General features: G+C 34.4%; 5 protein-coding genes and 1 pseudogene across 6 annotated transcripts; 5 read left to right on the forward strand and 1 right to left on the reverse strand.

Annotated features, from left to right (window-relative positions):
* Positions 1-426: 426 nt before the first annotated feature.
* Positions 427-2,580, forward strand: LOC140817798 (thaumatin-like protein 1b). Of its 2 annotated transcripts, XM_073177588.1 has the most exons (4): positions 431-701; positions 805-1,507; positions 2,017-2,117; positions 2,294-2,580. In XM_073177588.1, exons 1-4 carry the CDS (start codon positions 647-649, stop codon positions 2,296-2,298), a joined length of 864 nt encoding a protein of 287 aa, XP_073033689.1. In that variant the 5' UTR covers positions 431-646; the 3' UTR covers positions 2,299-2,580. The 2 variants fall into 2 exon arrangements, with proteins under 2 accessions (XP_073033690.1, XP_073033689.1); XM_073177589.1 differs by lacking the exon at positions 2,017-2,117 and having other exon boundaries at positions 427-701.
* Positions 2,581-4,274: 1,694 nt separating this feature from the next.
* On the forward strand, positions 4,275-6,105 carry LOC140817797 (thaumatin-like protein 1; annotated as a pseudogene).
* A 2,613-nt stretch (positions 6,106-8,718) lies between these two features.
* LOC140818077 (peptidyl-prolyl cis-trans isomerase CYP21-1-like) lies at positions 8,719-13,101 on the forward strand. The gene is made up of 7 exons (XM_073177908.1): positions 8,719-9,059; positions 10,477-10,555; positions 11,670-11,717; positions 11,836-11,859; positions 11,967-12,149; positions 12,350-12,425; positions 12,727-13,101. The coding sequence occupies exons 1-7, from the start codon at positions 8,961-8,963 to the stop codon at positions 12,908-12,910; spliced, it is 693 nt and encodes a 230-aa protein (XP_073034009.1). The 5' UTR covers positions 8,719-8,960; the 3' UTR covers positions 12,911-13,101.
* Positions 13,102-14,443: 1,342 nt separating this feature from the next.
* LOC140818078 (actin-depolymerizing factor 5-like) lies at positions 14,444-16,073 on the forward strand. Its single transcript, XM_073177909.1, has 3 exons — positions 14,444-14,601; positions 14,796-15,055; positions 15,803-16,073. Exons 1-3 carry the CDS (start codon positions 14,581-14,583, stop codon positions 15,951-15,953), a joined length of 432 nt encoding a protein of 143 aa, XP_073034010.1. The 5' UTR covers positions 14,444-14,580; the 3' UTR covers positions 15,954-16,073.
* Positions 16,074-21,347: 5,274 nt separating this feature from the next.
* LOC140818499 (dirigent protein 22-like) lies at positions 21,348-23,276 on the forward strand. Its single transcript, XM_073178470.1, has 2 exons — positions 21,348-22,028; positions 23,138-23,276. Exons 1-2 carry the CDS (start codon positions 21,449-21,451, stop codon positions 23,173-23,175), a joined length of 618 nt encoding a protein of 205 aa, XP_073034571.1. The 5' UTR covers positions 21,348-21,448; the 3' UTR covers positions 23,176-23,276.
* On the reverse strand, positions 23,185-25,379 carry LOC140818500 (myb-related protein 308-like). The gene is made up of 2 exons (XM_073178471.1): positions 24,976-25,379; positions 23,185-23,506 (listed from the first exon to the last, which is right to left on the reverse strand). The coding sequence occupies exons 1-2, from the start codon at positions 25,236-25,238 to the stop codon at positions 23,185-23,187; spliced, it is 585 nt and encodes a 194-aa protein (XP_073034572.1). The 5' UTR covers positions 25,239-25,379.
* Between the last annotated feature and the right edge of the window lie 398 nt (positions 25,380-25,777).

Here is a 25,777-nt window from a genome sequence, read left to right on the forward strand (position 1 = left end):
AATTATTTATCGGAATATCTAACAAAATCTCGAATATTTAAGTTTCAACACTTATCGTGTAAGAGAAGGGGTGGGAAGTAAAACTCAATATTGATTGAGACGAGAATTGAGTCTACGACGGTGACAAAAAAACACTCTCATTACTTTTAGAGTAGGTCTCTTGTGAGACGGTCTCACGAATCTTTATCTGTGTGATAGGTAACCCTATTGATATTCACAATAAAAATAATAATCTTAGCATAAAAATAATATTTTTTCATGGATGACCCAAATAAGAGATCATTCTCACAAATTACGACGTGTAAGATTGTCTCATACAAATTTTTGTACTGCTTTAAGCATCTTGGTGGCATTGATAAAAGTTTAAAATAAAAACACCAAATTAATAATCTTGAATTAAAATGGTGAAGTCTGCGAATAGCTGAGGTGATCGACCTAAATCAAGAATAAGATTTCGCCGAAAGGGATGCCTCTTCCAGTGGCACCCGTCAAATATTTCCCTTTCCACTTTTGTTTCCTCTCTGTATCGCCGTTGCCACCTTTTCTTCTGCTTCCTCGACGACAAAAAGAAAAAAAATGGTGGAAAGATTAAGGGAATCCAAGTGAACTGCCCGGTAAATTTTTCAATAAGTTTGCAAATTATTCGATGGACCGTCTTCTCTTTCTGTCGATCATCGTTTTCACCCTATCTTTCAGCTCAGGTTTGCTTCAGTTGACTAGTTCTTCAATTTCAATTTATTTATTTTAATTTTTGCTTTAAAATTTTCGGTTTCGTGGGTTTTTCCCGATGGTTCTTGAAATCAGAGGTGGAGTCGACGACGTTCAAGATAGTCAACAAGTGCCGCCGCACCATATGGCCCGGCATACTTACCGGCGCCGATAGGCCGATTCTTTATCCCACGGGCTTTGTATTGAAGAGTGGGAAATCAAAGACTCTCACGGTGCCCGACTCGTGGTCGGGTCGGATCTGGGCTCGGACTCACTGCTCCAACGACCCATCTACCGGGAAATTCACCTGCGGCACCGCGGACTGCGGGTCCGGAAAGTTACAATGCGCCGGGAGCGGCGCTATACCCCCCGCAACGTTGGCCGAGTTCACCCTCAACGGCGACCAGGGCCTTGACTTCTATGATGTCAGCTTGGTTGATGGGTACAACCTCCCAATGCTGATCGTGACCAGAGGAGGTACAAGAGGTGGTTGCAGCTCAACCGGGTGTCTGGTTGATTTGAACGGCGCTTGCCCGAGGGAGCTGACGGTGGCCCGTGGGAACGGCAGCCGGAGTGAAAGCGTGGCGTGCAAGAGCGCCTGCGAGGCGTTCGGGGATCCGATGTACTGCTGCAGCGAGGCCTTCAACACGCCGGACACGTGTCACCCGTCGGTGTACTCGGAATTCTTCAAGCATGCTTGCCCACGCGCCTACAGCTACGCGTACGACGACACGACGAGCACCTTCACCTGTGCCTCCGCCGACTACGTTATAATCTTCTGCCCATTGCCTTACACCAGGTATAACCATCGTATGTACCATACACTTCGATATTGTTAATTTATGAAAATTATACATGAATTTCGAAATTGTATTCAAGCAAGCAATGCCACTAAAGATAAAAAGTTAATTGCTAAAAAAAAAGTGAAGTGTGAATATATGCTATAGTATGATACGGACGAGCAAGAATCAGAACCAAAATGGCTTGGGAAAGAGACATTTAGAAGCTTTAAATTATATCATTTTCCCTGCCAATTTAGCCTCCGGTAATTATTTTTAAACTTTGAATTCGAAGTTTGAGTTAAATTGGTCTTGTAATCTTGTTGTGAGATTGTATTACTTTTTTTTTTACATTCAATTTAATTAAGAAAACCACAAAAAATGCTTTGGTGGTGTTTCCACTGTGGTTGTATAGGTATGTGATGAGAAAAGATTGAATGAAATTTGTATCACTCCATATTCTATGTTGATACATTTTCTGTGTATTCGTTATATAATTTGGTAGAGTTTCTCTGCTCCGTTTTTTCAGCATGAAGATGCTGGGAGCACGCACAGATGAAGCAAAGCTGCCACTGGTTAACAAAACCATGATGTACATTGGGCGGCATCACACGAGTTTATCATCCCGAGGTTCGACTTCAATAGATGTAGGGGGGTTGGGAATGCAAAAATTGTAGTCTTAGAAAAATTATACACAAAAATTCGGAACATTTTATTTGAGGGGCTGATCCACTCGGCAACCAGATAGAACCTCGTGCTGTTTTGCACTATCGTGCCTGTTACTAACTGATGTCAAATTCTTTCAGGCTGATTACCGGTCATTGTAGCCGAAGCATGATCATTTTGTTGTGAATTCCATGATGCCGCCGATAAGGCCCCTGTTTCTCCATGCTTTCTTGGATTTGATTATAAGAAGTCTGCAACATGAGGATGGCAAAGGGTAAGCTTACATGCTGTTACTCTGTCGTATCTTTGAGGTGTTCATTCTGTCCTATTTTTTCGTTTGCTGTTTGCTGGCTTGTTTTCTTAGTCGTGCATTGTCAAACTCAGACATTTATGAGCCGAGTCACGTGAAATCAATTGCTCCACCACATGTTACTGCTGCGCATATTTAGATTAAATTTGTATTGGAGTGTTCGAGTAGTATCAACTCCCTTTCTTGTCTAAAATAGTTAGTGAGGGAAACGTTGTCTGTAATTTTTCTTCTACTTTGATTTAAACATGAAAGTGGACAGGGAAACAGGCCGAAATCACAGACCGCTCCAGTTGCCAATGGATTGGGCTCATTTACCCCTATCATGCAAAATAAAAAAAAAAAAAAAAATCAGCATTAACAGAATCTTGATAAATCTGAAAAAATTGCCATCCATCTTGCATTAGAATATCCTCTATTAGAATAACAGTAGAGATACGTACCCCAACCCCGAGCAGCACAGTTCGATGGAAAATTTCATGCTATTTATAAACACTGTCAATTTCAATAATCTGTCTAACCCGCAGTGACACTCGACATAAATCCAGATCTTTCTTTCTGATTGAGGATAGAAGGCAGTACATATCTGAAGCTTAGAATCTGAGCCCCACACAATGAACGTTGGATGACCCCCACAGTGAAATGTCCAAAAAAAACAAATAATTAAAACAGTGGACAAATCGTGATCATTTACCAGACTTGAATCCACTGTTACATGGCATAATATAGTCATGCCAAACAAGAAAATAGTATACCCACTTGGTTCTAAAATATTTAAGCTTAGAATTTTGGATACGACATGCAAATTAAATGGGATATAAATGATCTCACTACTTTTCCGCTACCCGATTTGAACACTATTCAGATAGAATTTTGGTTGCCCTCGTTGTATCAACAACGATCGTTTTCAAATGGAAATAATAAACCCAACCGACGTGATTAATGATTAATTATCCAATTATCTTGTCCCTTGTTGTATTCTTTTTATGCGGACTTTTGTCAATAAAGAAAAAAACTAGTCAATTTTTCATACATTATACACGATCTCGACTCGATTCGACTTAACTCAATGATTATTATTTTTATTTAAATTATCATGCTTCCATTCTTGGGTCACACCACGGGTCCCAATAAGTCGGAACAATAAATAGAGTCACGTTCGCAATGTCTCAGCATGGTTAAAACTTGTGACATAGACCAGTGTTCTTGGTAATTTATGGTACTATTTGTTTTTTTTTTGTCACAATAATTTATGGTACTATTATAATTTGTTTGATACTAAAGATTAAGAAGTTGGGAGATTGTTGTATTCATCTTTGAAGAAATAACAAGAGGAAACACAATAATACAAATAATTTCATGTACTCCTAATAAATATTTACACATATTTTTAACACCTCAACCATGAAATTAATGACTAATTATTTTCATTTCATTTAAAAATGCATACATGAAAAAATACCTTTGATTATTGTCAGAGTATGTATATGATTCTATAATATTTTTTATTTTTATTTTTGGTAAAAGGCATATCTAATTTACTTTATTTGAAACCAGTCGTGCGATGCTGGCCTGGTTATGATGAAAATGTTGCAAAATAAATGGACTTTTTAAGAAACAATTTAATATCCACTGCTAAAAGAAAGAGTGTCCAATTAATTCATTCTTTCAGTTTATTCTTTTACATTGCATTAGTATTAAATTTTTATATGATTTATTATTATTATTTTTAAATATTATAAAAATGTATTTCTCAGTACTTGCATTAAAAAAAACAAATTTAATATTTTCTATAAATTAAAAAACCCCTTGCTCTTTTTATCAGTTTCTATAGCTGTTTCAGATGTTTTCATCATCAAGTTTCGACAAAAACCTCAGCTTCAATCCAGGACTGCAACCCTCCCGAGAACACAAGAGGCCATTGTTTCTCTACCCTCTAATCTTTTATCATCTTCCCTACATCTCCATTTCTATGCCCAACTGTTAGAGAATCACATGTTTATGTCTTAAAAAGTTTGCTTGAAAGTAGGAAACGTCGCAGTCATGGATGCCGCCGCCTCTTCTCCTTCTTCTTCATCCTTCATTTCAAGCCTCCTCGTTACTCTTCTACTCTTCGCTAGAGGTAAAGTATATTTTTTCCCGACATTCGTTCTCTTTACGTTTTCAAGCATGAACATGTTTTTTTGCCTTCTGAAGCTACAGTTGTTCTACACGTACGTACTGTAATGGGAGCTTAGTTCTTGATTTTTGACTGGGTTTTCGTTCTTGAATTCCTATGTGACGCAGGTGCATTTGGGGCAACGTTTACGTTTGTTAACAGATGCGAGGACACTGTATGGCCCGGTATACTAGCAAATGCGGGCAGTCCAAAGCTTGAAACCACTGGATTCGAGCTTCCGCAAGGTTCCTACCGTACCATCATTGCTCCCGTCGGCTGGTCCGGCCGGTTTTGGGGCCGAACGGAATGCACATTCCCGGGGTCGGACCCCGGTTCCTGCAGAACTGCTGATTGCGGGTCGGGTGAACTCGAATGCAACGGTTTCGGAGCTGCCCCACCGGTCACTCTGGCGGAGTTTACTCTCGGCACCGGCGGTTTGGACTTCTATGATGTCAGCCTGGTTGACGGGTATAATCTACCCATGATCGTGGAGACCACTGGCGGGTCGGGTATGTGTGCTTCCACAGGATGTGTGACGGACCTGAACCGGGTATGCCCATCGGAGCTCCGGGTTGAAGGCGGGGGGGGCGTGTCAGAGTGCGTGTGAGGCGTTCGGAAGCCCGGAGTACTGTTGCAGCGGCGCGTTTAACTCACCCGCCGCGTGCAGGCCGTCCGTCTACGCGCAGATGTTCAAGTCTACTTGCCCCAGATCATATAGCTACGCGTACGATGATCCCACCAGCACTTTCACGTGCTCCGGCGCCGATTATACAGTGACGTTTTGCCCCTCTGTGCCCAGGTAAAACAGTTCTCTTGAATCTTGATAGCTTTTCATGATTTTAACGACATATTCGTTTAGTCAAAAGAGTAACTAAACTATTAGCATTATCTTATTAATTTTACTGCTTTCAAAGAAAAAGTTCATAATTTTACCAGAAATGGATAAAAAGAAAGTTGGCGACTTTACATTCTTGGGGATTTTTTGTCACATTGAAGAAATCATTTACAGATTCACCAATAATTATAGGTGAAGACATTGAATGCTAATACACCAATAATGAATGAGCTTTACCCATCATTGCACTTGTGTGTTGCAGTCAAAAATCTGCAAAGGATCCAACACCAACAGTGACAACTAATGGAAACGGGTACCTATCCGGGTCAGATCCAACGGGCATGAGTGGACCCGGTCTAGGGATTACTGGGTCAGAACCGGATCCAGATTCCGGGTCAGTGTCCGAGTCCCAGGCCTTCATAACAGATGGGTCATGGCTTGCTGATTTGGCTATGGGGGATTCAGCTAGGGTTTATTGCCTGCCAACATTACATATCATATTCTTGACTTTTATCTTTGGCATCCTTTGTCTGTAGTGTACCAATGACAACAAGACATATAATTGAACTCGAAGCGAGGCTATCTCGAAGGGATTAAGGTTTTGGCTTTTGTCGGAAAAAATGCAAATGAATTCCTTTTTTAATTGGCTATCTGTTCAATATATGTTAGGCTTACCTTTATATAAATGTAAATCGTATCTTTCAATGCTCATATCTGCTTAGGGCACCCACAATGGGGTGTTAAATGGGTGTTATAACACCCATTAAACACCCCTCTCCAATGTGAGTGGACGTTATAACGCCCACTCACAGGAGAGAGGGCATGGGGCGTTCATCTGTATGAACGCCCCATGTGGCAGTTTATTTTTTTAAAAAAATTCCACACTTAGCGACGGTTTTATAACGTCCGTCGCTCCTAGCGACGGATTTATAGAAACCGTCGCCAATCTGCTGACACGCGGGCCCCACGTGTTTTGATTTATCTATGAGGACCAAAAAAATGGAAATTTAGCGACGGGTTTTTTAAATCGTCGCTAAATCGTCGCTTGGTTGCGACGAAATTAAAATAACCGTCGCTAAACGTTGTTACATATATAAAACAAATTTTATTAATAATAAATAATAATAATTTAATTTCTTAAAAATTTGAATTGAATTTATTTAATGTAAATAAGAGTGAGATGAATGAGTGGACAGCGGACCCACAAATAATGAGTGTGAATGCTAAATGAAAATGTGGGAGAATAGATGTGTTAATGTAATGTGTATGTGGCATGTGGACCCCACGATTTTGATGAGTGTGAGTGTTATAACACCCACCCAATGCGGATTCCCTTACTGGACTAAACTGATAGATTTGTCCTTCCGCTGTTATTGTTACTTTTTCCTTCAATTATGCAGTATGTGTGTAATACTGTCCTCCTTGCCTATTTTAAGAAATCTGTCTCAAGGGATGGATCCAAATCTTGTTTTTCTTCTTCGGAGCTCGTATAAATCTAAGTGAGATTTGATAAAAACGATAAAGAAAAGGAAAGGCACGCATAATCTGGTGTGAATTGTGACATTGTTGGTTTATGTCTGAGAAATTACAAGCATAGACATAGCTTTTGTTAGTTTCTTCCTCGACACATTGTACACTATCTTCAAGATATCAACTAATGATAACATATCATTTACCAGAAAATGTGCAACATATATAGATAGACAATCGGATATTTATCCGCTCTTCTTGCGGCCTCTGCCCGCCAACTCTGCCGTCAGTATTCTGTTTGCTTCCACTTGTAAATGGTTAACTGATTGTAGGAACTTAAACGCTTAAAGACCAATTTGATATAGAGAAAATAAATGGCAATTAGTTGAATAAATGGAGTAATGGATAATCAAAGAACTAATGCATATCATACATTTCCAGAACACTGGCGGATTACATGGAAGACTAGAGAAACTGAATCCTCCGATGACAGAGACCACCAAATACAATAATATACATTTCTCGCCGAGATTTTAGTATACAGTTAAAAAGTAGGAATTCCGATGATTTGGCTATCTGTTCAATTTGGAAGCTAGTTAGAAGTTGTGCTGTAAGTACAAGTGTTTTTGAGGAAGAGCTGGTCCAATCTCAGTGTCCAGACTTCTCAGTCCATCTCCAGCACTGGTGCTATTGCCACAATTTCTTGAATCTGAGTTCTTTGCATCAAGATCAGAGTCAGAATCAATAATTCAACTATGTTTCCTTCCTAATACAGCATGTCAATAGCTTTCCTACGGCTAAGAATTTCCGACAGCAAAACACCGAAACTATAAACGTAGGATTTGGTCCAATCTCATGGGCGGTTCAACGATATTTCGATTTTTGTTTGAAAAATTAATTTTCTTGTTTTAAAATCCCAAATTGAATATTGGTTATATATAAACATTATTATTTCAAATTTGGACTTCGTTAAAAATATTATTTAAGTAGTTGAGTTTATTAAATCTATTGTTTTTGTTTAAAAATTTGTAATTATAATTGGTATTATATATATAGTTTTTAAACTTTTGTAATTATATTTTATTATCTATTTATATAAATCTTTTAGGTTTTAAAATTTTAAATATATTATTCATTAATAGTATTCCGGTCCGACTGTCCAGTTAAACCGATCCGATTGATTAAGCCGTTTTTTTTAAAAAAAATTAGACCGATTTGATCACGTGTCCGATTATAAACACATTGATTATTGATACAATTATGAATGTCATTGTCATATTATTAAATTAAATACAGACAAACTACGATGTACCGATATCTTTAAATAATCAGGTATCATATTTTATTGGGCTGATTAAATACATGCAAACTACATGTACTAACATCCTTACATTTTTTGTAATACAACTAGCACATTTTGCATTTTAAATTGATCAATTAATGGAATTATTTCACTAATTTACATTTTATTCAAACTTTACTCATTTTATATTAGAATACTGACTTGAGATTGAAAATCTAATCAAAGTCAGATGTCTTTTCGATATTTTTTAATATTATGTCATTATTATTCGATATCATATCATGTCAATAATATGTCGAAATAATATTAAAATGATAAAAATAAGTGTAAAATAGTAATTTAAGTAGGCAAGAATTTTTCCCCAATGTGTTTCAGCCCAGCTATGAAATGAGAAGAAAGCCCATGTTGTTTGGGCCAAAGATGAGTAATTTGTCCTTCATTGGGCCGACCAAAGCGATTAAGCAAATAAAAAATCCAGAGTTAAAAAAGAAAGGAAAGAACGAACCAGATGCTACTGTGGGATTTGATAAATAAATCGCAGTAATTGCTCTGAAAATTTTCTGTCCTCCACTGACAGTCTATGGTTTCGGGTCGTTTGATTAGATTTCCCCTCAATCACCATTAAATCTGTCACTGGAACGAGAAGATTGTAGATTAACTGCCTCAGGAATTGTGTATCATATCGATGATTTGTCGAGGAGTGGGAAAATTATGAGTGATTTGAAAAGGGGGAGATGAGTCGAGATATCTCAGTGCTGTTTCAACCGCGGTGTCTCTTGATCTTCGTGGCGGCTTTTGTGCTGATCTTCTTTGTTTCCTCTTTCTCTCGAGTGGTATATTTTCCTTCTTTGGTTTTTATGTTTCGGTAAAAGTTTGATTTATTTTTATCGGGTAGTTGGATTGAATTGGTAATTGTGTGCTTACTTGGATCTGATGGGGATTTAAGGTCCCTGTGACGGTGCGGTTGATGGGTTTTGATTTGCTTCTGGTACTTGACTGATTAGTGAGTGTGAAAGTACGATAGTCTGTTGCAGTTAAGGGGATTCTGTTGTAATTTGGATATTGTTTTTATGTGAAAAAACAAAATTTTGAAAAACTGATATCGAACTGATGAAATACACGAAGGCATTAGTGCTGAGTGCTGATAATATTTGCAGCAGAAAATGTGATCCATGTATAATCAATGGACATTCGATTTTTTGGGTGGTTAAAGCACGTTCAAGTGGTAATATTTAACTGTGGAGTGAGTTTAGTAGTGAGTAGTTGGGGTTCATGTTATTGTTCAGCGATATCTGTGCATGTTTGGAAAGATGTGTTCTTTAGAGTGTATGCTACTATGCTTCATGTCTAGTTCCGTAGTTCTTACCTTTAGGTGTGTCATAGTGATTGCATATGGTCAAAGTATAAGAAACTTCTCTGCACTAGAAGTGGTTTATCTTCCTTGACTAGGAATTACGGTTATGCCTCGCAATTCTGATATGACGAATGGACTTGAGCAATTTTTCATTTGCACAACTGTTGGTTTTAGAGTTCAACTTGACATGAACAACTTGTTCAATCTTTGTTTTTCGTATTTAGTCAGCATTGGATGCCCATTTCAAATCAGAGTTCATGTAGTCCTCCTTGGACAAATAGGAGGCATAGCTTAGCAGGTTGCACCCAAGATTGCAGAAAATATAATGTTCGATGAGTAAAGCAGTAATTATAGGCATCGTTAAGTACTCCTTTTGCACGTGCTAGTTTTCCATTCATTTTTCTAAAATACTATCAGTTATTTTTTAAGCAATATTTGTCCAAATATATATCTAGGAAATCTAAGTGCATGCATATGGATTCATTTAGTATATTCCGTTACAAATTTCAATATCTCACTTAGATACCTTGAGGCCATGTTGGAGGCCGGTTTACGTTTTTCTAGGTTAATTATAAGGAAGAACTAACATGCCTTATAATATAGGGTGCGAGGTTGGCTAAAAGATTGTTATTTATAAGGCATGATTTATGTAGTTATATTTTTATGTATATTTTCAAAAACTTTGATAGTTCTTTGCTGGTACAACAATACCTTTTTTCACGAAAAATCATCCCAAAAAGTCATGAAGGCAATAGTTTTTTCCTTTATACCTTTCTTAGATTTATTTGGATGCTTTCTCATCTTGATTCCTTTATTTTCTAACTCATATTACATTTTCCTTTCTCTTGATTGGCTTTTTCTAGAAAAACGTCTCATATATTTTTTTTACTTTTCAGGAGGAAGATAAGGTAGAAGAAATCTATGAAACCACTCACAGAGTGTTTTTGGATGTTGACATAGATAAGCAGCGAATAGGTAAAAGCCTTCATATTCTACAAGTCGCGTTATATAATATTATCATATCAATCTGGTGCGTGATGATCTAAACTTAACCTTAAATAATGTGTCGGATGGTGAAATTTTGGTAAAAAAAATTGGTGGCTGATTGACAATTTGCAATGGGACGAGCAAGTGTTGTAGGCCAATCCGCAACATAATGGATTAATGGGTGCCAATTCAAAATGCATTGCCACAAAGACTAATGTTTAAACACTACAAATTTACCTAAACCCTAAGATAGACAAAAAAATAAACTGGGAGGGTGATTATTATTTTTAATTAATTCATCCAAAAAATCTGAGAATGTGAACTCTAAATATAATGAAAGAGCATTTTACATAATTTTTTATTGGGGAATTTTGGTTATCTAAATAACAAAATATCCCTTTTTTATATGAATGAGAAAACTAGGATCAGCAAGGACATATGTACTTACCTATTCATGTATACCGTACTATCCAAACAATCAAAACAAAGGTACTTTACTCAACTTTGGTGAAAATTTCTAATTTTATTAAGTATTATACTATATGTACGACTTATAAATCTATTTTTATCCAACAGTCTATGAAATTTCCATTAGAATTTAATTTATTTAAAAGATCAACAGTTCGCAAAATTCAGTTTACCCCAAAAGCTGCACAAAAAAATTGAATTCTATTTACACTTGATTGAAGGTTATTTAATTTTTTTTAGCAATTCTTAGTCTATGTACTTTCAGTCGCAGGATCGGACAACAAATTATGCAAATAACTGTGCAAATTATTTACACACAATATTAAACAAATATCAAGTAATAAATTGAAATAGATGAAGGGATCAACAAAATGAAACATGTCGTTTAACACACAAATGTAGTCTTGTCACTTGTGCCTGTGCTAAGTGGTCAATATCTCCTGGTCATGGACTCTTCAAACTTTTTTTCTTCTTTGCATTAGAAACAGGAAGATGAGAACTGTAGCTAGATCACATCCGGAAAACACTTTGGAGTCTGCACAAATAAGATGATACTTGATCTGTATATTCTGCATTAAGCTTCTCGTTTGTTTTCTATATTCAATTTTTGCATCTGACATTTATTGACCTACAGGTAGAATCATTATTGGTTTATATGGTCATGTCATGCCAAAGACTGTGGGTAATATTTTCAGCCTGATTCAGTTGCTTTATTTCGGGCATATTAGTTTTACTATTTTGTCAAATGTTAAGAGTTCCTCATGTGCTGTTTCTGATTATACTTGTAATTGTCTTTGCAGAGAATTTTAGGGCCTTGTGTACAGGTATTTGAAGATTGTCGATGTCAACCTTTTAACACTCTTGAATTGGAATCTTTAATTTAGAGGCTGCTCTCTATTTATTTCCTTGATTTTTTTTTTTCTGGGATCAGGGGAGATGGGAAAAGCTGCAAATGGGGTAGTTCTTCATTATAAAGGAACGCCATTTCATCGTATTATACCTGGATTCATGATACAAGGTGGAGATGTTGTCTCTGGAGATGGTAGAGGAAATCAATCTATATATGGTGGCACCTTCCGTGATGAAAATTATAAGTTGAAGCATTCTCACGCAGGTCTTCAGTTGTTTTTGTACTGTTTTTTAATCTTGCTTGTCACAATGAACCAAACCACTAGTTGAATTTTAAGTTTTAATCCTTACTTGCACGTTAACGCATCTTGTAAGCCAAGAAAAATGTTTTTTTTTTTTTCACTTTCAGCGTGACCCACCCATGCACAGTCACTCACTTGCTCACTCATGTGGTGGTTTTTGCAGGCACTGTGTCCATGGTGAATTCAGGACCTGATTCTAATGGTTCACAGTTTTTTATTACCACGGTCAAGGCATACTGGTGAGCTCTTGTGCTAAGGTCGATATAGAAACTCACATTTACACAAAGTTATAGGCCTGAGGGAATGGTTGCCCATCTCTTTCTAATCATGACATATTTAGGATGTATATAGTAATATTATAATGAGCCAAAGGGCTTACTTCTCATGGTTGTAGGGAAATTGAGATAGTATGTCCAAAGGGTGTGGCATCTTAAAAACTAGCACTTGGTTAAGATATGAAAAGGGATTTTGTTTTGGATGTCTAATAGTTCAAAGAGTAGTGCCCCAGTATTTCTTTTCATGGCTATAAAAATTTCTCAGGTTGGACGGCGAGCATGTTGTTTTCGGCAAAGTCATTGAAGGCATGGATACTGTGTATGCCATCGAAGGAGGGGCAGGAACCTACAGTGGGAAGCCAAGGAAGAAGGTAATTATTACCGATTCTGGGGAAATACCCAAGAACAAGTGGGATGAGGATACCCGAACTTCAATTAAGAGACTATAAAAATAATTGAAATTAACTTACTTAATTTGTTTAAAAATTTTGGAATGCGTCTTTGTTAATCGTGTCTGATTAATTGTATTGATGAATCTAGCACCTAGTCTTGGGAAGATCGTAATTTTTTTTTGTTTTTGAAGTGAAATTTGTTTTGTACTTGCTGTAACTGATATATAGTTAACTTTGTAGGGACAAAACATTTTATTCTTGTAGAGAGGCAGTTTCAATTAAGTGATTAAATAGCAGTTATATGTAAAAGGATTTCTTTGTTAAGCCTGCAGATGATATGTAAAAGGAGGTGACAGAAAATAGCAATTTTTTTTTTTGGTATTCTGCATGAAACTTGAAGCCATATCCATTAATTTTATCCGAAATAAGCTGGGAATAATATGCACCAAGAATGGTGGATGTCCCTTCGATCAGGTAAGAAAGCACATCTCTTGCACATGGTTTAATCTAACCATTTCCATCACATCCACCATCAGTTTTGAATCCGAGTTCAATTTTTCCAGAGCCGGCGCTAGCTTGGCTAAAAACTCAAAAAATGAATTATTATGCTTTGGCTCAGTTTTCCGAATTGGAGCTCTACTCGTTGTATTCTAGATTAACACCAAGTTCGGTTGAGCTAAGGCTTGATTTATGACACGAGTTCGTCTTGAGTTCGATTACTTCAAATGAGAATCAATTATTGCTTGAGCCAACCGGAAAATTAATTCTTCCTCAATTTTCCTCTATCCGTATACTTGTGTCGGTCCTCCATCCGGCTCATTTGAATGGATAAACGTGGATAACTGTAGTCTACAGTGTACGTAAGTTATCAAATCTTCTTGATTTCATCATCGCATCATGCCTGCTTGCAACTCTATAGAAAGATAACCATTAGTATATGGATAATCCTCTTACATTCTTGGGGGTCAAGTTTCGTTTTTCACTTTGCTTCTAAGGTAAGACTTTTTTAGCAATTCGAAGACAGGATTAAAGGGGATTTAGGTGTATGATCCTCCATTGTAGTGCCACATTCCATCAAAGAGGCACTTTCGTGCAATTCTTGGTTTACTTGGTGATGTTTCATATTTTATATGTAGGTAAAATGACAAGGACAACAATAGATACAAGTCATATGGCTACTACCATGTTACAGTCCATAACCTTAGATCTTGTAGACCCTCATATTTTATGAGATTCCATGCTTTGTCTCAAAGTTTAAATGAATAATTGATTGCACAATATAGAAAAAAAAAAATCCACTTTTTGATATATTCACTAAGAAAAGAAAAGTTAAATCACTTTCATCTTAAGAATTGACTCGGCAAGAAAGTTCTCAACGGAGAGGAAAGATAAAATGTTTCTACCCCTTTCTATGTCCATGTCATGAGCCCATCGTTGCAGATCTACTAATCAAGTCTTGGCCGTCGATCCACATTTTTTTTCAAGTCGAGTCGAGTAAGAGATCTGTTATAATCTTTGAGTTTTTTATTTAAAAAAACATTTTTTTTCCTCCCCTTTATGGCCTTGGCTGTGGTCCTCGGACTTATGTACATTTTGGTCAGATTTGTAAAATTGCACTTTAATGGTGGACCAATTAAGTCATGTAAGAATGATATATCAGTAGCACACTCTCTCGAGTCTCCAATACACTTCAACCATCAAGCTTAACGAAGAATATTTGATCCCTCATGGCGATGGCTTTCAAAATGGTATGTATATGTATGTATATTCACACACACATACATCGATGCAGCCCAACGCAAAATGGTCGTCGGAAATTTCGACCACAAATTAATTCTCTGAAACAAATACTTCAATCTGGGCTTTCTGTGTATATAGCCCCTTAAACGTTGGTCATGTTGTTTTTTAGATATACAATTTATATATGTGTGTGTATGTATAGGCCACCACAGGGATGTGGGTGACAGAGGAATGCAAGAAATCATTCATGGCGATGAAGTGGAAGAAAGTCCACAGATTCATCGTGTTCAAGATTGATGAGGCGGCTAAGGTGCTGACCGTGGACAAGGTCGGCGGACCTGCCGAAGGATACGAAGATCTTAAGGCGGCGCTGCCGGTCGACGATTGTCGGTACGCCGTCTTCGATTTCGATTTCGTCACCGTTGACAAGTGCCGGAAGAGCAAAATCTTCTTCATTGCTTGGTACTCTCTATTTATTCAGTGAATTAGTGCAACTGATATAATACCATCTTTTTTTCGGATCATTTTTTTTTTGCAACGTTCTAAAAGTGGTAGAAGGTCGGTCATCCATTGTTTTTTTTTTTAAATCTAAATATCTAATTATTCTTGTTAGTCTCGCATATTTTTTCAATGAATCATTAGTATTAGATTTAAACATATTACTCATCTTTATCCCATACGAATTGATTAAAAATATATCGAACAAATCTTTTATTTTTTTAAAAAAAATTTAAGTTAGACAACGACTTAATGGTTCTAAAAATCGAGACGGTAGTTTTTGACATTTTCTGAATTTTATCGACTCCGAACCACCATATCTTTATACTACCAATCTGACTTTGTTGTGCACAACTGCGTCCATCGTCGAGATAATCCTAAACAACTTTTATAGCATTTTTTTTTTTTTGCAAGTTGCTCTCACTTTTTTAAAAGTGGGAAAGGACAATCTGTCGTCCCTTCTTAGCAAACATTATTTCATTTTTATTGGTTAACTATTTAAGATAAGATTAGAATATGCCAAGAAAATATATATTATAATTTACTTGACATGATTGGTTAATTATTGGAGCAGCATGAATAATTAATTAACTAACCACTTTTCTTTTTATTATTTTTTTCGATATATTTGTTATAATTAGATCTCGAAGTCATTAACATAATTTTATTAATATTTGAATTTATTCCGATTTTGATTAATTATTGTTTCAGGGCTCCGACAGCTTCAAGAATCAGAGCCAAGATATTGTATGCAACCTCGAAAGATGGATTGATAAGAGCATTGGATGGCATACACTACGAAGTGCAAGCTACTGATCCAACGGAGATGGGATTCGATGTGATTGAGGATCGAGTTAAATAATTTCCATTATATCTCAAGTCTTGTTATCTAATTATTAATTACAACATATAACAGTTTTAATTTAAATAATATAACATAATTATATGAGAAATGTTGATATATTATATCCCTTTTAAAAGATGTGGCGATCGATACATGTTTTAAATTTTGGGAGGATCGGATTAGAAAATAAAGAAGATTGTTCTTCAATATATAATTAAATAAGAAATGTAACGACGATAAACTTAATTGTCAGCTAGATAATCAACGAGCTTATTCATGGGTTTTTTTATGGTGAAAAAACTCTTATGAGACCGTCTTATGAGTAAATTTTATGAGATAGATATGTAACTCGTTGATTTAGATTCGTGGGACTGACTCATATGAGTCCTGATATTTATGATGTTATTATAAGCTCGAGTTTGATAGTATACAAATAGACTTTTATGCATGTTATTTTGGAACCCTAATTTTAACTTTTAAATGAATTTTGCTATATTTTGTTTATAGAATAGGTTTCTCGTGAGACGCTCTCACGAGTTTTTATCTGTGAGACGGGTCAACTATACTAATATTTACAATAAAAAGTAATACTCTTAGCATAAAAAGTAATACTTTTTCGTGTATGACCCAAATAAGATATATGTCTCATAAAATACAACTCGTGAAAAATTCTCACACAAGTTTTTGCCGTGTTTATAATCTTTGTCAATTTAGATGGAGGAGGTATTTCTCTGATATTTAAAACTTGAGTGAGTCTCATGTAAGACCGTCTCACGGGTCATAATCTGTGAGACGGGTCAACAATACTCATATTCACAATAAAAAATAGTACTCTTAGCATAAAAAGTAATACTCTTTTATGGGTGACCCAAATAAGAGATCCGTCTCACAAATAATATCCGTGAGACCGTCTCAAATAAGTTTTTGGCTTAAAACTTTTGGATGCGATAACATTTTGTGTTTTTATTCTTTTCCGATAATGTTTTGTTAGATTTGGCCCTTTTCTAATTTTGAAGCTTTTTAATGACTTTGAAACTTTCCATTTTTTTAATAAAATTGTAATAAAAAATCCTCCTCCAAATATATATACACACATATTATCGGTTTTGTAAAATCCCTAAATTATTCATATTCTTATAACAATACCCTCAAACACCATATCTTTATCCAATATTATGTTGATTCAGGATCTTTATATCTGGGATAAAAATTTAAATTTATTTTTTAGATTTTTCCAAATTTAATTTCTATTTTTTTAACAAAAGACTTATATGTATATATATAATTGATGTTATAGACACTTATGTAAAGACCATTGAGATGTCGTTCATCTATTAGATATAATGAAACTGTACATTCATTAGTGGAAAGCATCACTTCAATCGTTCGATAGATAAAAATATTATATAAATCACAAGATGTTCACATAAATATCTTGCGATATCCGTAAAAAAGTCATCATAATATCAAAATTATATATATAAAGACACGCGATAGTGATTAATCATCCAAAATTTGGCCAACTACTTTCATACTAGGGAAATCGTTAGTTGTACCTTCCATTATCGAAATAATTCTATACCCCATTTTAATAAGAATGTATGGTCTACCGATCGATAGACGATAACTATCTTTTTTTTTCTTTATTTCTGTTGGAATTTCATTTATCAATATAAATTCATCTTCAATCATCGTTATCTTTAATCAATAAATGAAAATATAATCTGGCTTTCGAAATGAGATTTTATTAAACGATAAAATAATACAATATTAAATCTTAAAATATGATATCCTCTTTTACAAAAAATCAAATAAAGCTTGGGTAAAATAGATCGAGATCAAATTGTAACAAATTTTTATTCATTTCTCCACATTTATATCAGACATGCAAACAAAAACACAAAAACTCGTGTGAGACGAACTTACGGGTCAATTTTATGAGACATATATTCTATTTGAGCCGTCCATGAAAAATGTTATTTTTTTATGTCAAATATAAATATGGTTGACTCGTTTGACAAATAAAGATATGTGAGATCATGTGAGACTTGCTCAAAATAAAATATTAGAAGACATGACGGAAATATTGAGAGAATTACCAAAGAACAATAATTTGCAGCACGCAAACTCAGCAACCAACATTTAAATGAGTTTTTTTGAGACCCAACATTGAACAAGTGATAAAATTAAGAATATTTATTATTTTTATTTATGCAAAATAAATATTTTTATGTTCCTCCCAAAAAAAAAATCATTGTGCTATCCAGCAAAACAAAAGTTCAACGACAAGGAAATCAGCCTTTAATAACATTTAAAATGACAATTCAAATGAAATTTTATGTTCGAAAGAAACATAAAATTATGTATTTGGCATAGTCAATGAAATATTTAAAGTGGGTTTTGTTTTATTAAATAAGAAAGAATATATATATATATATATATATATATATATATATATATATATATATATATATATATAATATTTTCACATTTTTCATGTTTTCTCTCATTTTATATGAAATTAAAAGGTATAAAAAATAAATAGGGCTAACTCAAACCCAACTTGATTTGGACTAATTTAATAATCAATCCAACCCAATAAAAGGACCAGCTAAAACGTTTATTAGCCCGTTTTTTTTGTCTTAACATAAAATCGGCCCAACCCATTAATACTTCATGTACATAGTAAACTATAAGTGAAGATTAAGACAAAATTTGTCCGATTTACGCAGTTTTTGATTTAACTACTAGAGAAAATTTGTATGCACATGAAGAAAATTAGCTTGATTCTATGTTACACCCGAAGATATACTCCCAATTTTCGTTTTGTGTAAGATGATACTCATCCCATGTAGTCGACCGATCATCTTATTCAAACACTAGGAGTTTCTCATCAGGAACTTCCGATGTATCATAGACTCACTTACTTGTGACTCGTCCGTAGTCCATGCAGACATCGATATATAAATACACAGGTAAGTCAATACAATTATGCCTAAAAAAATAGATACATTGAATGAAACAGATACCGCCGTAAGACAAAACACAGAATCACCAAAAGTATCAAAGTCTCGTTTAAAATTTTAAACAATCAATTTGATGCAAAATACTTAAATCTAGTTAAGTGCTGCGTGGCCTCAAATTCAACTAAATTGATGTTTGATAAAACCACCTTTTGCCAAATCTGTATGATGAAATAATAAAATGGAGAGTCTTTCATTTTATTAAAGATTATTATATGATAGTAATAAAATTAAAATATATAAATGTTCGATCATTTTTCGATGAGAACATTTATAACTATCCAAGCTTTATAACTGCTTATGCCTCTTATTTTTCGATGGATATATAATTTTGTAAATTTGTTTTTGTGATTATATCATCGAGAATCAAGTTGATTATGCTTTAGCTCGTAATACAGATTCTATGACCGATCTAGTAGGTTGCATTATTCTATCGCCTACTTTTATTTATGTGTAGTTCCATATGTCTTTAGATTAATAAACTCATATAGTTTATTTAACTTCTCACATTTGAGGACGGTCCTCATTATACTAACACTGTTGGAATCATTCACACGTAACTCAGTAAACTTCTCAGGATCACTCATTCCAAAATTCTCTCAAGTCAAACACGCTTATGTTTGAAGCTCTTATATGACGAGCTTTCGATATATGAGTAATACAAATCAAATCTTTTTAAACATTTACTCAACTCTGATGCCCAGCATCTCCCCTATGAGTTTGTGATATGGGATTTGCCTAAGTGCTTCTCTTATGGTCCTTCGTCATGTGACGCCTGGGGTTGAAGAAGGCGGATAATGATAACCAATGTTAGGAGTTTTCATGGACAATTAACTGTACAATATGACTTAAAAGATTATATATCTATTATTCGTATCAACAAAGTACGCCTTATTTTTGGGAGCTCGTCATATTTAAACTTTAAAATTAAATATGCTTAATTTGAGAAAATTATGTGTCATAACTTAGAAAAAAACATTGGAAAGACTCCTATTATTATATTATAAGAACAATTGAATCTGGAACGCCAGTTTATCTAAACAATATGTATCACAACTAGTTTATCTTAACAATATGTAGGGTACGTAACTTTTTAATGCGTTTCCTTAATAACATGTTTTCCTTGTTGCTTTGACTAAGTAAATATTTAATATTATTTTACCTTTCTTATATGATGAGATAATCATTCAAATATATTCGAAGATATGTTATTATGTGAATGAATTGATGAGATATGATATTGATGTTTAAAAAGATTTTATTCTTAATAAAACTATTACTTCCCTTGTGCTATAGGTTTCCTTGTAGAGACAAAAGTATTCATCAATAAATAAGAGTTCAAGGACACTGGTGAAGGTGTGCTTTAATATCGATCATACATACATACACGGAGTGGAGATTTTCAGAGCAAAATAATTCTCGAAGTCGTTGCTGTTGCAGTGTGGTGATCACCGTGTTGTCCTGAATGTTGCAAACATTTACAGACAACATTCGTAACGATGTTGGCTGAAGATCGTGTTTAGTTGCTCGTGCTTTTCGGGAACACGCTTCTTTTGCTTTCTTATTCACGTTTTAATGCTATTGATTGTAAACATCTGACACAGCATTTAATTTTGATAAAACACAAATTTGCATCTTATACTGATTTGGTCATATTAGATATATTTAATTATACGTGGAACAACACAAAATTCCTTACATTCTCAATTCAATAAGCGTAAAGTACTTGTTCGTGGAGCCTCTAGAATACCGTACCGCTGGCTTAGACAGGTATACACAAGAATTAAATACCAATACTGCTAAATATTGAATTATATATCCACTGCAAATCATTTTAAATTTGTTTTTCAAATTGAATTCCGTGGTGCATTTCGAAACATTTCTTTGTGGATCTTCTGAGTAAAGAATACTGAAATATGTAGACTTGAATTATGTTATATGTTTGTTCAATATGTGACAATTTTAAATAATAAATATGAAAATAAAAATAAATTTAGATATCGAAATTTATGTGAAATATGTACATTTGAATTATGTTATATGTTTGTTCAATATGTGACAATTTTAAATAATAAATATGAAAATAAATAATAAATTTCGACATCGGAATTTATGTGAAGAACCCTTAAAATTTATTAATTAGGGTAAAAACTACGAGAAAAATAAAATAATTCTACTATAATATTTTATAGCGTACAATTTACTCACTATAATATAAGAAAATAAAATACCTTATAAATATTAAAGAACTAAGCATTGAAATATTATACGGTGATTGAAAACTCGAAAAAAAAATAATTTAAGAATAAAAAAAAAAGAATTATATTTATAGGACTCCTTATCAACATAGAAACGCGTATAAGCCGTTTCTATCCGAATAACCTTATCATTATTTTGCCAACATTATATGTGTCTGCCATGGTAGTCAAATAGATGAGATAGCTAGCTAAGCTTGGCAGTTGCAACAAGTAGAGACACACACACGCAAGAATGGATCGAAAAGAATTAAAGTTTTGGTTGTTGGCAGTATTCCTCGTAGTCCTGTTTGGTTCCGGTTCACCTGTCAATGGTGAAGAGGAATCGTCGGTTCCTGTGCCGAAACTCTGCCTAGGAAAAGAAACAATAACCAATCTTCGTTTCTACGTCCAAGATTTGGTCGGCGGGGACAACCGTACGGTCTGGGAGATTGCTAAAACCGACCTCACCGATATTCTTCCGTCTGCTTTCGGTCTTGTGAGTATTCTCGACAACCTGGTAACTTCCGGGCCTGGGATGGATTCCGGGGAAGTTGGTCGGATCCAGGGGATTATCGGCCTTTCAGATTTCCGCGAGAAGGCTATTTTCATGCTGCTTAATCTTGTATTCACGGATGGCCAATACAAGGGTAGTGGTCTTTGCTTTCTTGGAAGGAATCCTTTGCAGGATAAGCTGCGGGAGGTTCCGATTGTTGGGGGCACTGGAGTTTTTCGAATGGCTCGAGGGTACGCGGTCACGCGTACGTACTATGAAGATGAGATTCAGCAGAAGGGTATTATCGAGTATAATGTGGTGGTTGCTCATAAGGATGAAGGTGAGTGTGTTTCGGATGTTTAAGGTTCCATGCTTTCGTTTCGTGTATGTTTTCTGGTCCGTGTATTATGTTCTTAGGTCTGATATATTTAAAGGCTACTTTCTTCAATCTCTGATACTAACCAATTAGCTTTCGGTTTGGATTGATGAATTTGATTTGAAACTCAAAAGATTCAAAATTTATAATATATCGGTAACTTTCATTTTTTGGCAAAAACTTGTGTGAGACGGTTTTACGGGTCGTTATTTGTGAGACAGATCTCTTATTTGGATGATCCATAAAAAATTATTAATTTTTATGCTAATAGTATTACTTTTTATTATAAATATAGGTGGGGTTGACCCGTCTCACAGATTAAGATCCGTGAGACGGTCTCATGTCTTTTTTTATATAATTTGTTTTTTTTACCGAAGTGTATTCAAGTATAATAATAATAATTTTCAGTATGTTTCTTATTGAATTATTTAACCATCATTATAAAATCAAATCAAAAAATGAGATTATTTAAAATAATTTAAAGTGCTGATTGTCACTATATTTTTCCTTCTCATAGTACATATCAATATTTTTATTTTTAACATATATATTTTCTATGCAAAATATAATTAATCTAAGAGTTTATGCCAAACATGTGCAACACAAGAACAACTTAAAAAATTCTCAAAAAAATATAAGAACAACTTAAAATTGTTTTTTATGACAAAAAATAATAGAATAATTAAGAAATTGTGATCCCCCGAATTTAATTTTTTTAGGAAGTTGATCCCCTGAAATTGTGAGCATAAAAAAAAGAGAATATTTAACAAAATGACCTTAAAAATGAGGACTTTCAGTACATGCAATACGATCCAGAAATAATGACGGCTGAACAAAATTGTGCTACAAATAAAGAAATTTTTAAGGTATGAATTTATACAGTCGCCAAATTAATCTCTGCAAGCTAGTAAATGCGACTGCTACTGTTCATGAATTGGACCAAAAGGGCGAGAGAGAGAGAGAGAAGCTATACCCAGACATCTCACTGATTTCATTATTTATTATTAGAATTATTTCTCTTACATTACGTATTTCATCTATAATATGTCAATACAAAAATTGGAAAACGACAGGAGTGGTGGCGGAACAAGTTGGCAAACACAATCAATGATTCTCGCTGTTATTGCGGGCGTGGGGGGCTTATCCGGAGCTCAAGATTCAAGTCTGGGCGCTGTTCTTGATCAACAATGTCATTTTCTTCCAGTTTATTATACAAAATGCCGCAAGCATTTCCATCTTCTTTATAATAATCTTTTGCACCACAAAAGGAGATGGTTTGAGTAGTTTCAGGCACTGCAGTTGGTGCATGATCGTTGCATGATCTTCTGTGTGTCGTGGGATCAATCCCTCGGTCGATGAGTCTTCTCCTTATGTGTGTGTTCCAGTAATTTTTTATCTCGTTATCTGTTCTTCCCGGTAATTTCCCTGCAATAAGAGACCACCTATACAAGAAATTACATTATTAATTCATTCTTCCTACGAATCAATCTAGCGTAATTATATATGTCTTATCTTTTGAAACTTGATGTTAAATTGTGGGCAAAATGAATTAAATGAAGGGACGGACCTCTAGCCCAATATTTTTTTTTTATTACAAGGCGTTACAGAGATTCAAGCTAATTTTAGTTATTTTTGATAAATATATATATAAAGTTAAGCATAGTCTAATTTTTTTAAAAGATATCACGGTGTAAATAACTCATAAAAGTTAATATCTAAAATATCTATTTAACTTTCACAATGAATAAATGTAGATTTTCGATATTTCAAAGGAGGTTTGGTGCAAATAACTCATAGTGATAAATTTATTTTATCAATTCTTTTATTTAATAGAATTTAATTTTGAAAGTGCGTTTAAAATATATTAAAAATATCTCTAAAATGTATATTTTGAATTTAAGTGAAACTTGTCTTATATTATACGGTTATATATTAATTTAAATAATATATAAATTTTGAAAAATGATATTGATTAAACTTATTTTTTGAAAATTAACTCTCTTATTTCGAATACGACAAGATTTATAGGTTTTTTTTTAAAAAAAACATATCAATGTCATTTTGCTAACTATTTTCATATTAATTGTAGGAATTGTAGGAATTATCGGTTTTTTTTTTAAAAAAACGTATCAATATCATTTTTGAAAATTAACTCTCCTATTCATTTTTTTAATATATATAAATAAACTTATTATATTAAGTTAAAGCTCACCTCAACAATTTTTGGATCTGTCCCTGATTAAATGCATGTCGGATTTAATGATTGGTAGCAAGGACAACGCGTTGAGTTTTGTTGAAAATAAAAATATGATTTTTAACGCGTTTTCACACGGGCAAAAATTCCTATAAATATAACTCTCTCTCTTCATTCTGAAATCAATCATTTTTCGAGTTTTCTATTATCTGATGACATTTGAGTGTTTGGTTCTATAATATTTGTGAGGTGTTTTGTTCTTTTGTATTAAAAGAGTGTGTGTTCTCTTTGGAACACAGTGAGTGGTCTTATACCATAAAATATTATAGTGTAATTTTTCATCTTGCTCGTGGTTTTTACCATAATAATTTTTAGGGGTTTTTCACGTAAATCTCGATGTCTTGTTTATTTTTTATTTTTATATTTATTATCTCAAATTATCGAACGTGAGACCAACGTAAATTCATCCTATAAATGATTTTTTTCAAATAAAGAAGTGGGCTTTATTCGCAAATAATGAAAAATTATCAAATTTGATGACTTAAAGCTGCTTCTTGATCTGCAGGCAGCAAACCATTGAAAATAACAGAAATTGAAATGTGAAATTTAGTTTTAAAATACAAATACTTATTGGTTCGTTTTATTTATCCTGACTACGAGAAGTCATCAAGAAATTTGAAGACTCGACAAAATAAAGAAAAAAATGGATCGACTTACTTGTTACCAAGAAGGCTATGGAGTTTGATGATGAATTCATCTTCCTCGTCTGTGAAGTTGCCCCGCTTAAGATCAGGTCTCAAGTAATTGATCCATCTCAGGCGGCAGCTCTTCCCGCAGCGAAGGAGCCCGGCGGCTTTGGGCAGGGACCGCCAGCAGCCCTCGCCATGAGCCTTGATATAAGCTCTGAGCCGATCATCTTCTTCTTTAGTCCATGCGCCTTTGTTCGTGTGACCTTTCTCACAACAAGGAGACCTTCCCATGCTTGTTCTTCTTGTTTTAGTTTAAATTTTCAATTGAAAAATAAAAGAAAAAATAAAAAACTCTTAACTTTGCTCGTTTATCTCGCTTAATCTAGAGATGTTTTTGGGGCGCTGTCGATAGTGGATGGAGTGTGTTCGTATGTTTGCGCGTGTGTATGTGTGTCTATATATAAATATATATAAAATTTTTGTGACTGTTCACGGCTTATTTTTATAAGATGAATATTATATTTTGTCATTCATAAAAAATATTATTTTTATTTATTGATACTCACAGAAAATTTTAGGGTCCACTTCCAACAAGTGTAACTAGTTCAGACGCAGGTTTTGAAATTACCCTGAGCCTGAAATCACGAATAAGATCGTTAGAAGGGGACAGAAGGGTGTCTCGGCGTAACCACTCTGACGCTCAAGTTAAAGACTGAAGATATATGAGAGGAGAAGCTAAGGGTGCTGCTGAAAACTATCTTGAATCACATAACTGAATACTCAAACCTGATATTTATAAGAGAATATCTGATCCTTGATGTGCTTGTCTT

The sequence above is a fragment of the Primulina eburnea genome, chromosome 17 (assembly GCF_022965805.1).
Source record: "Primulina eburnea isolate SZY01 chromosome 17, ASM2296580v1, whole genome shotgun sequence".
NCBI lineage: Eukaryota > Viridiplantae > Streptophyta > Magnoliopsida > Lamiales > Gesneriaceae > Primulina > Primulina eburnea.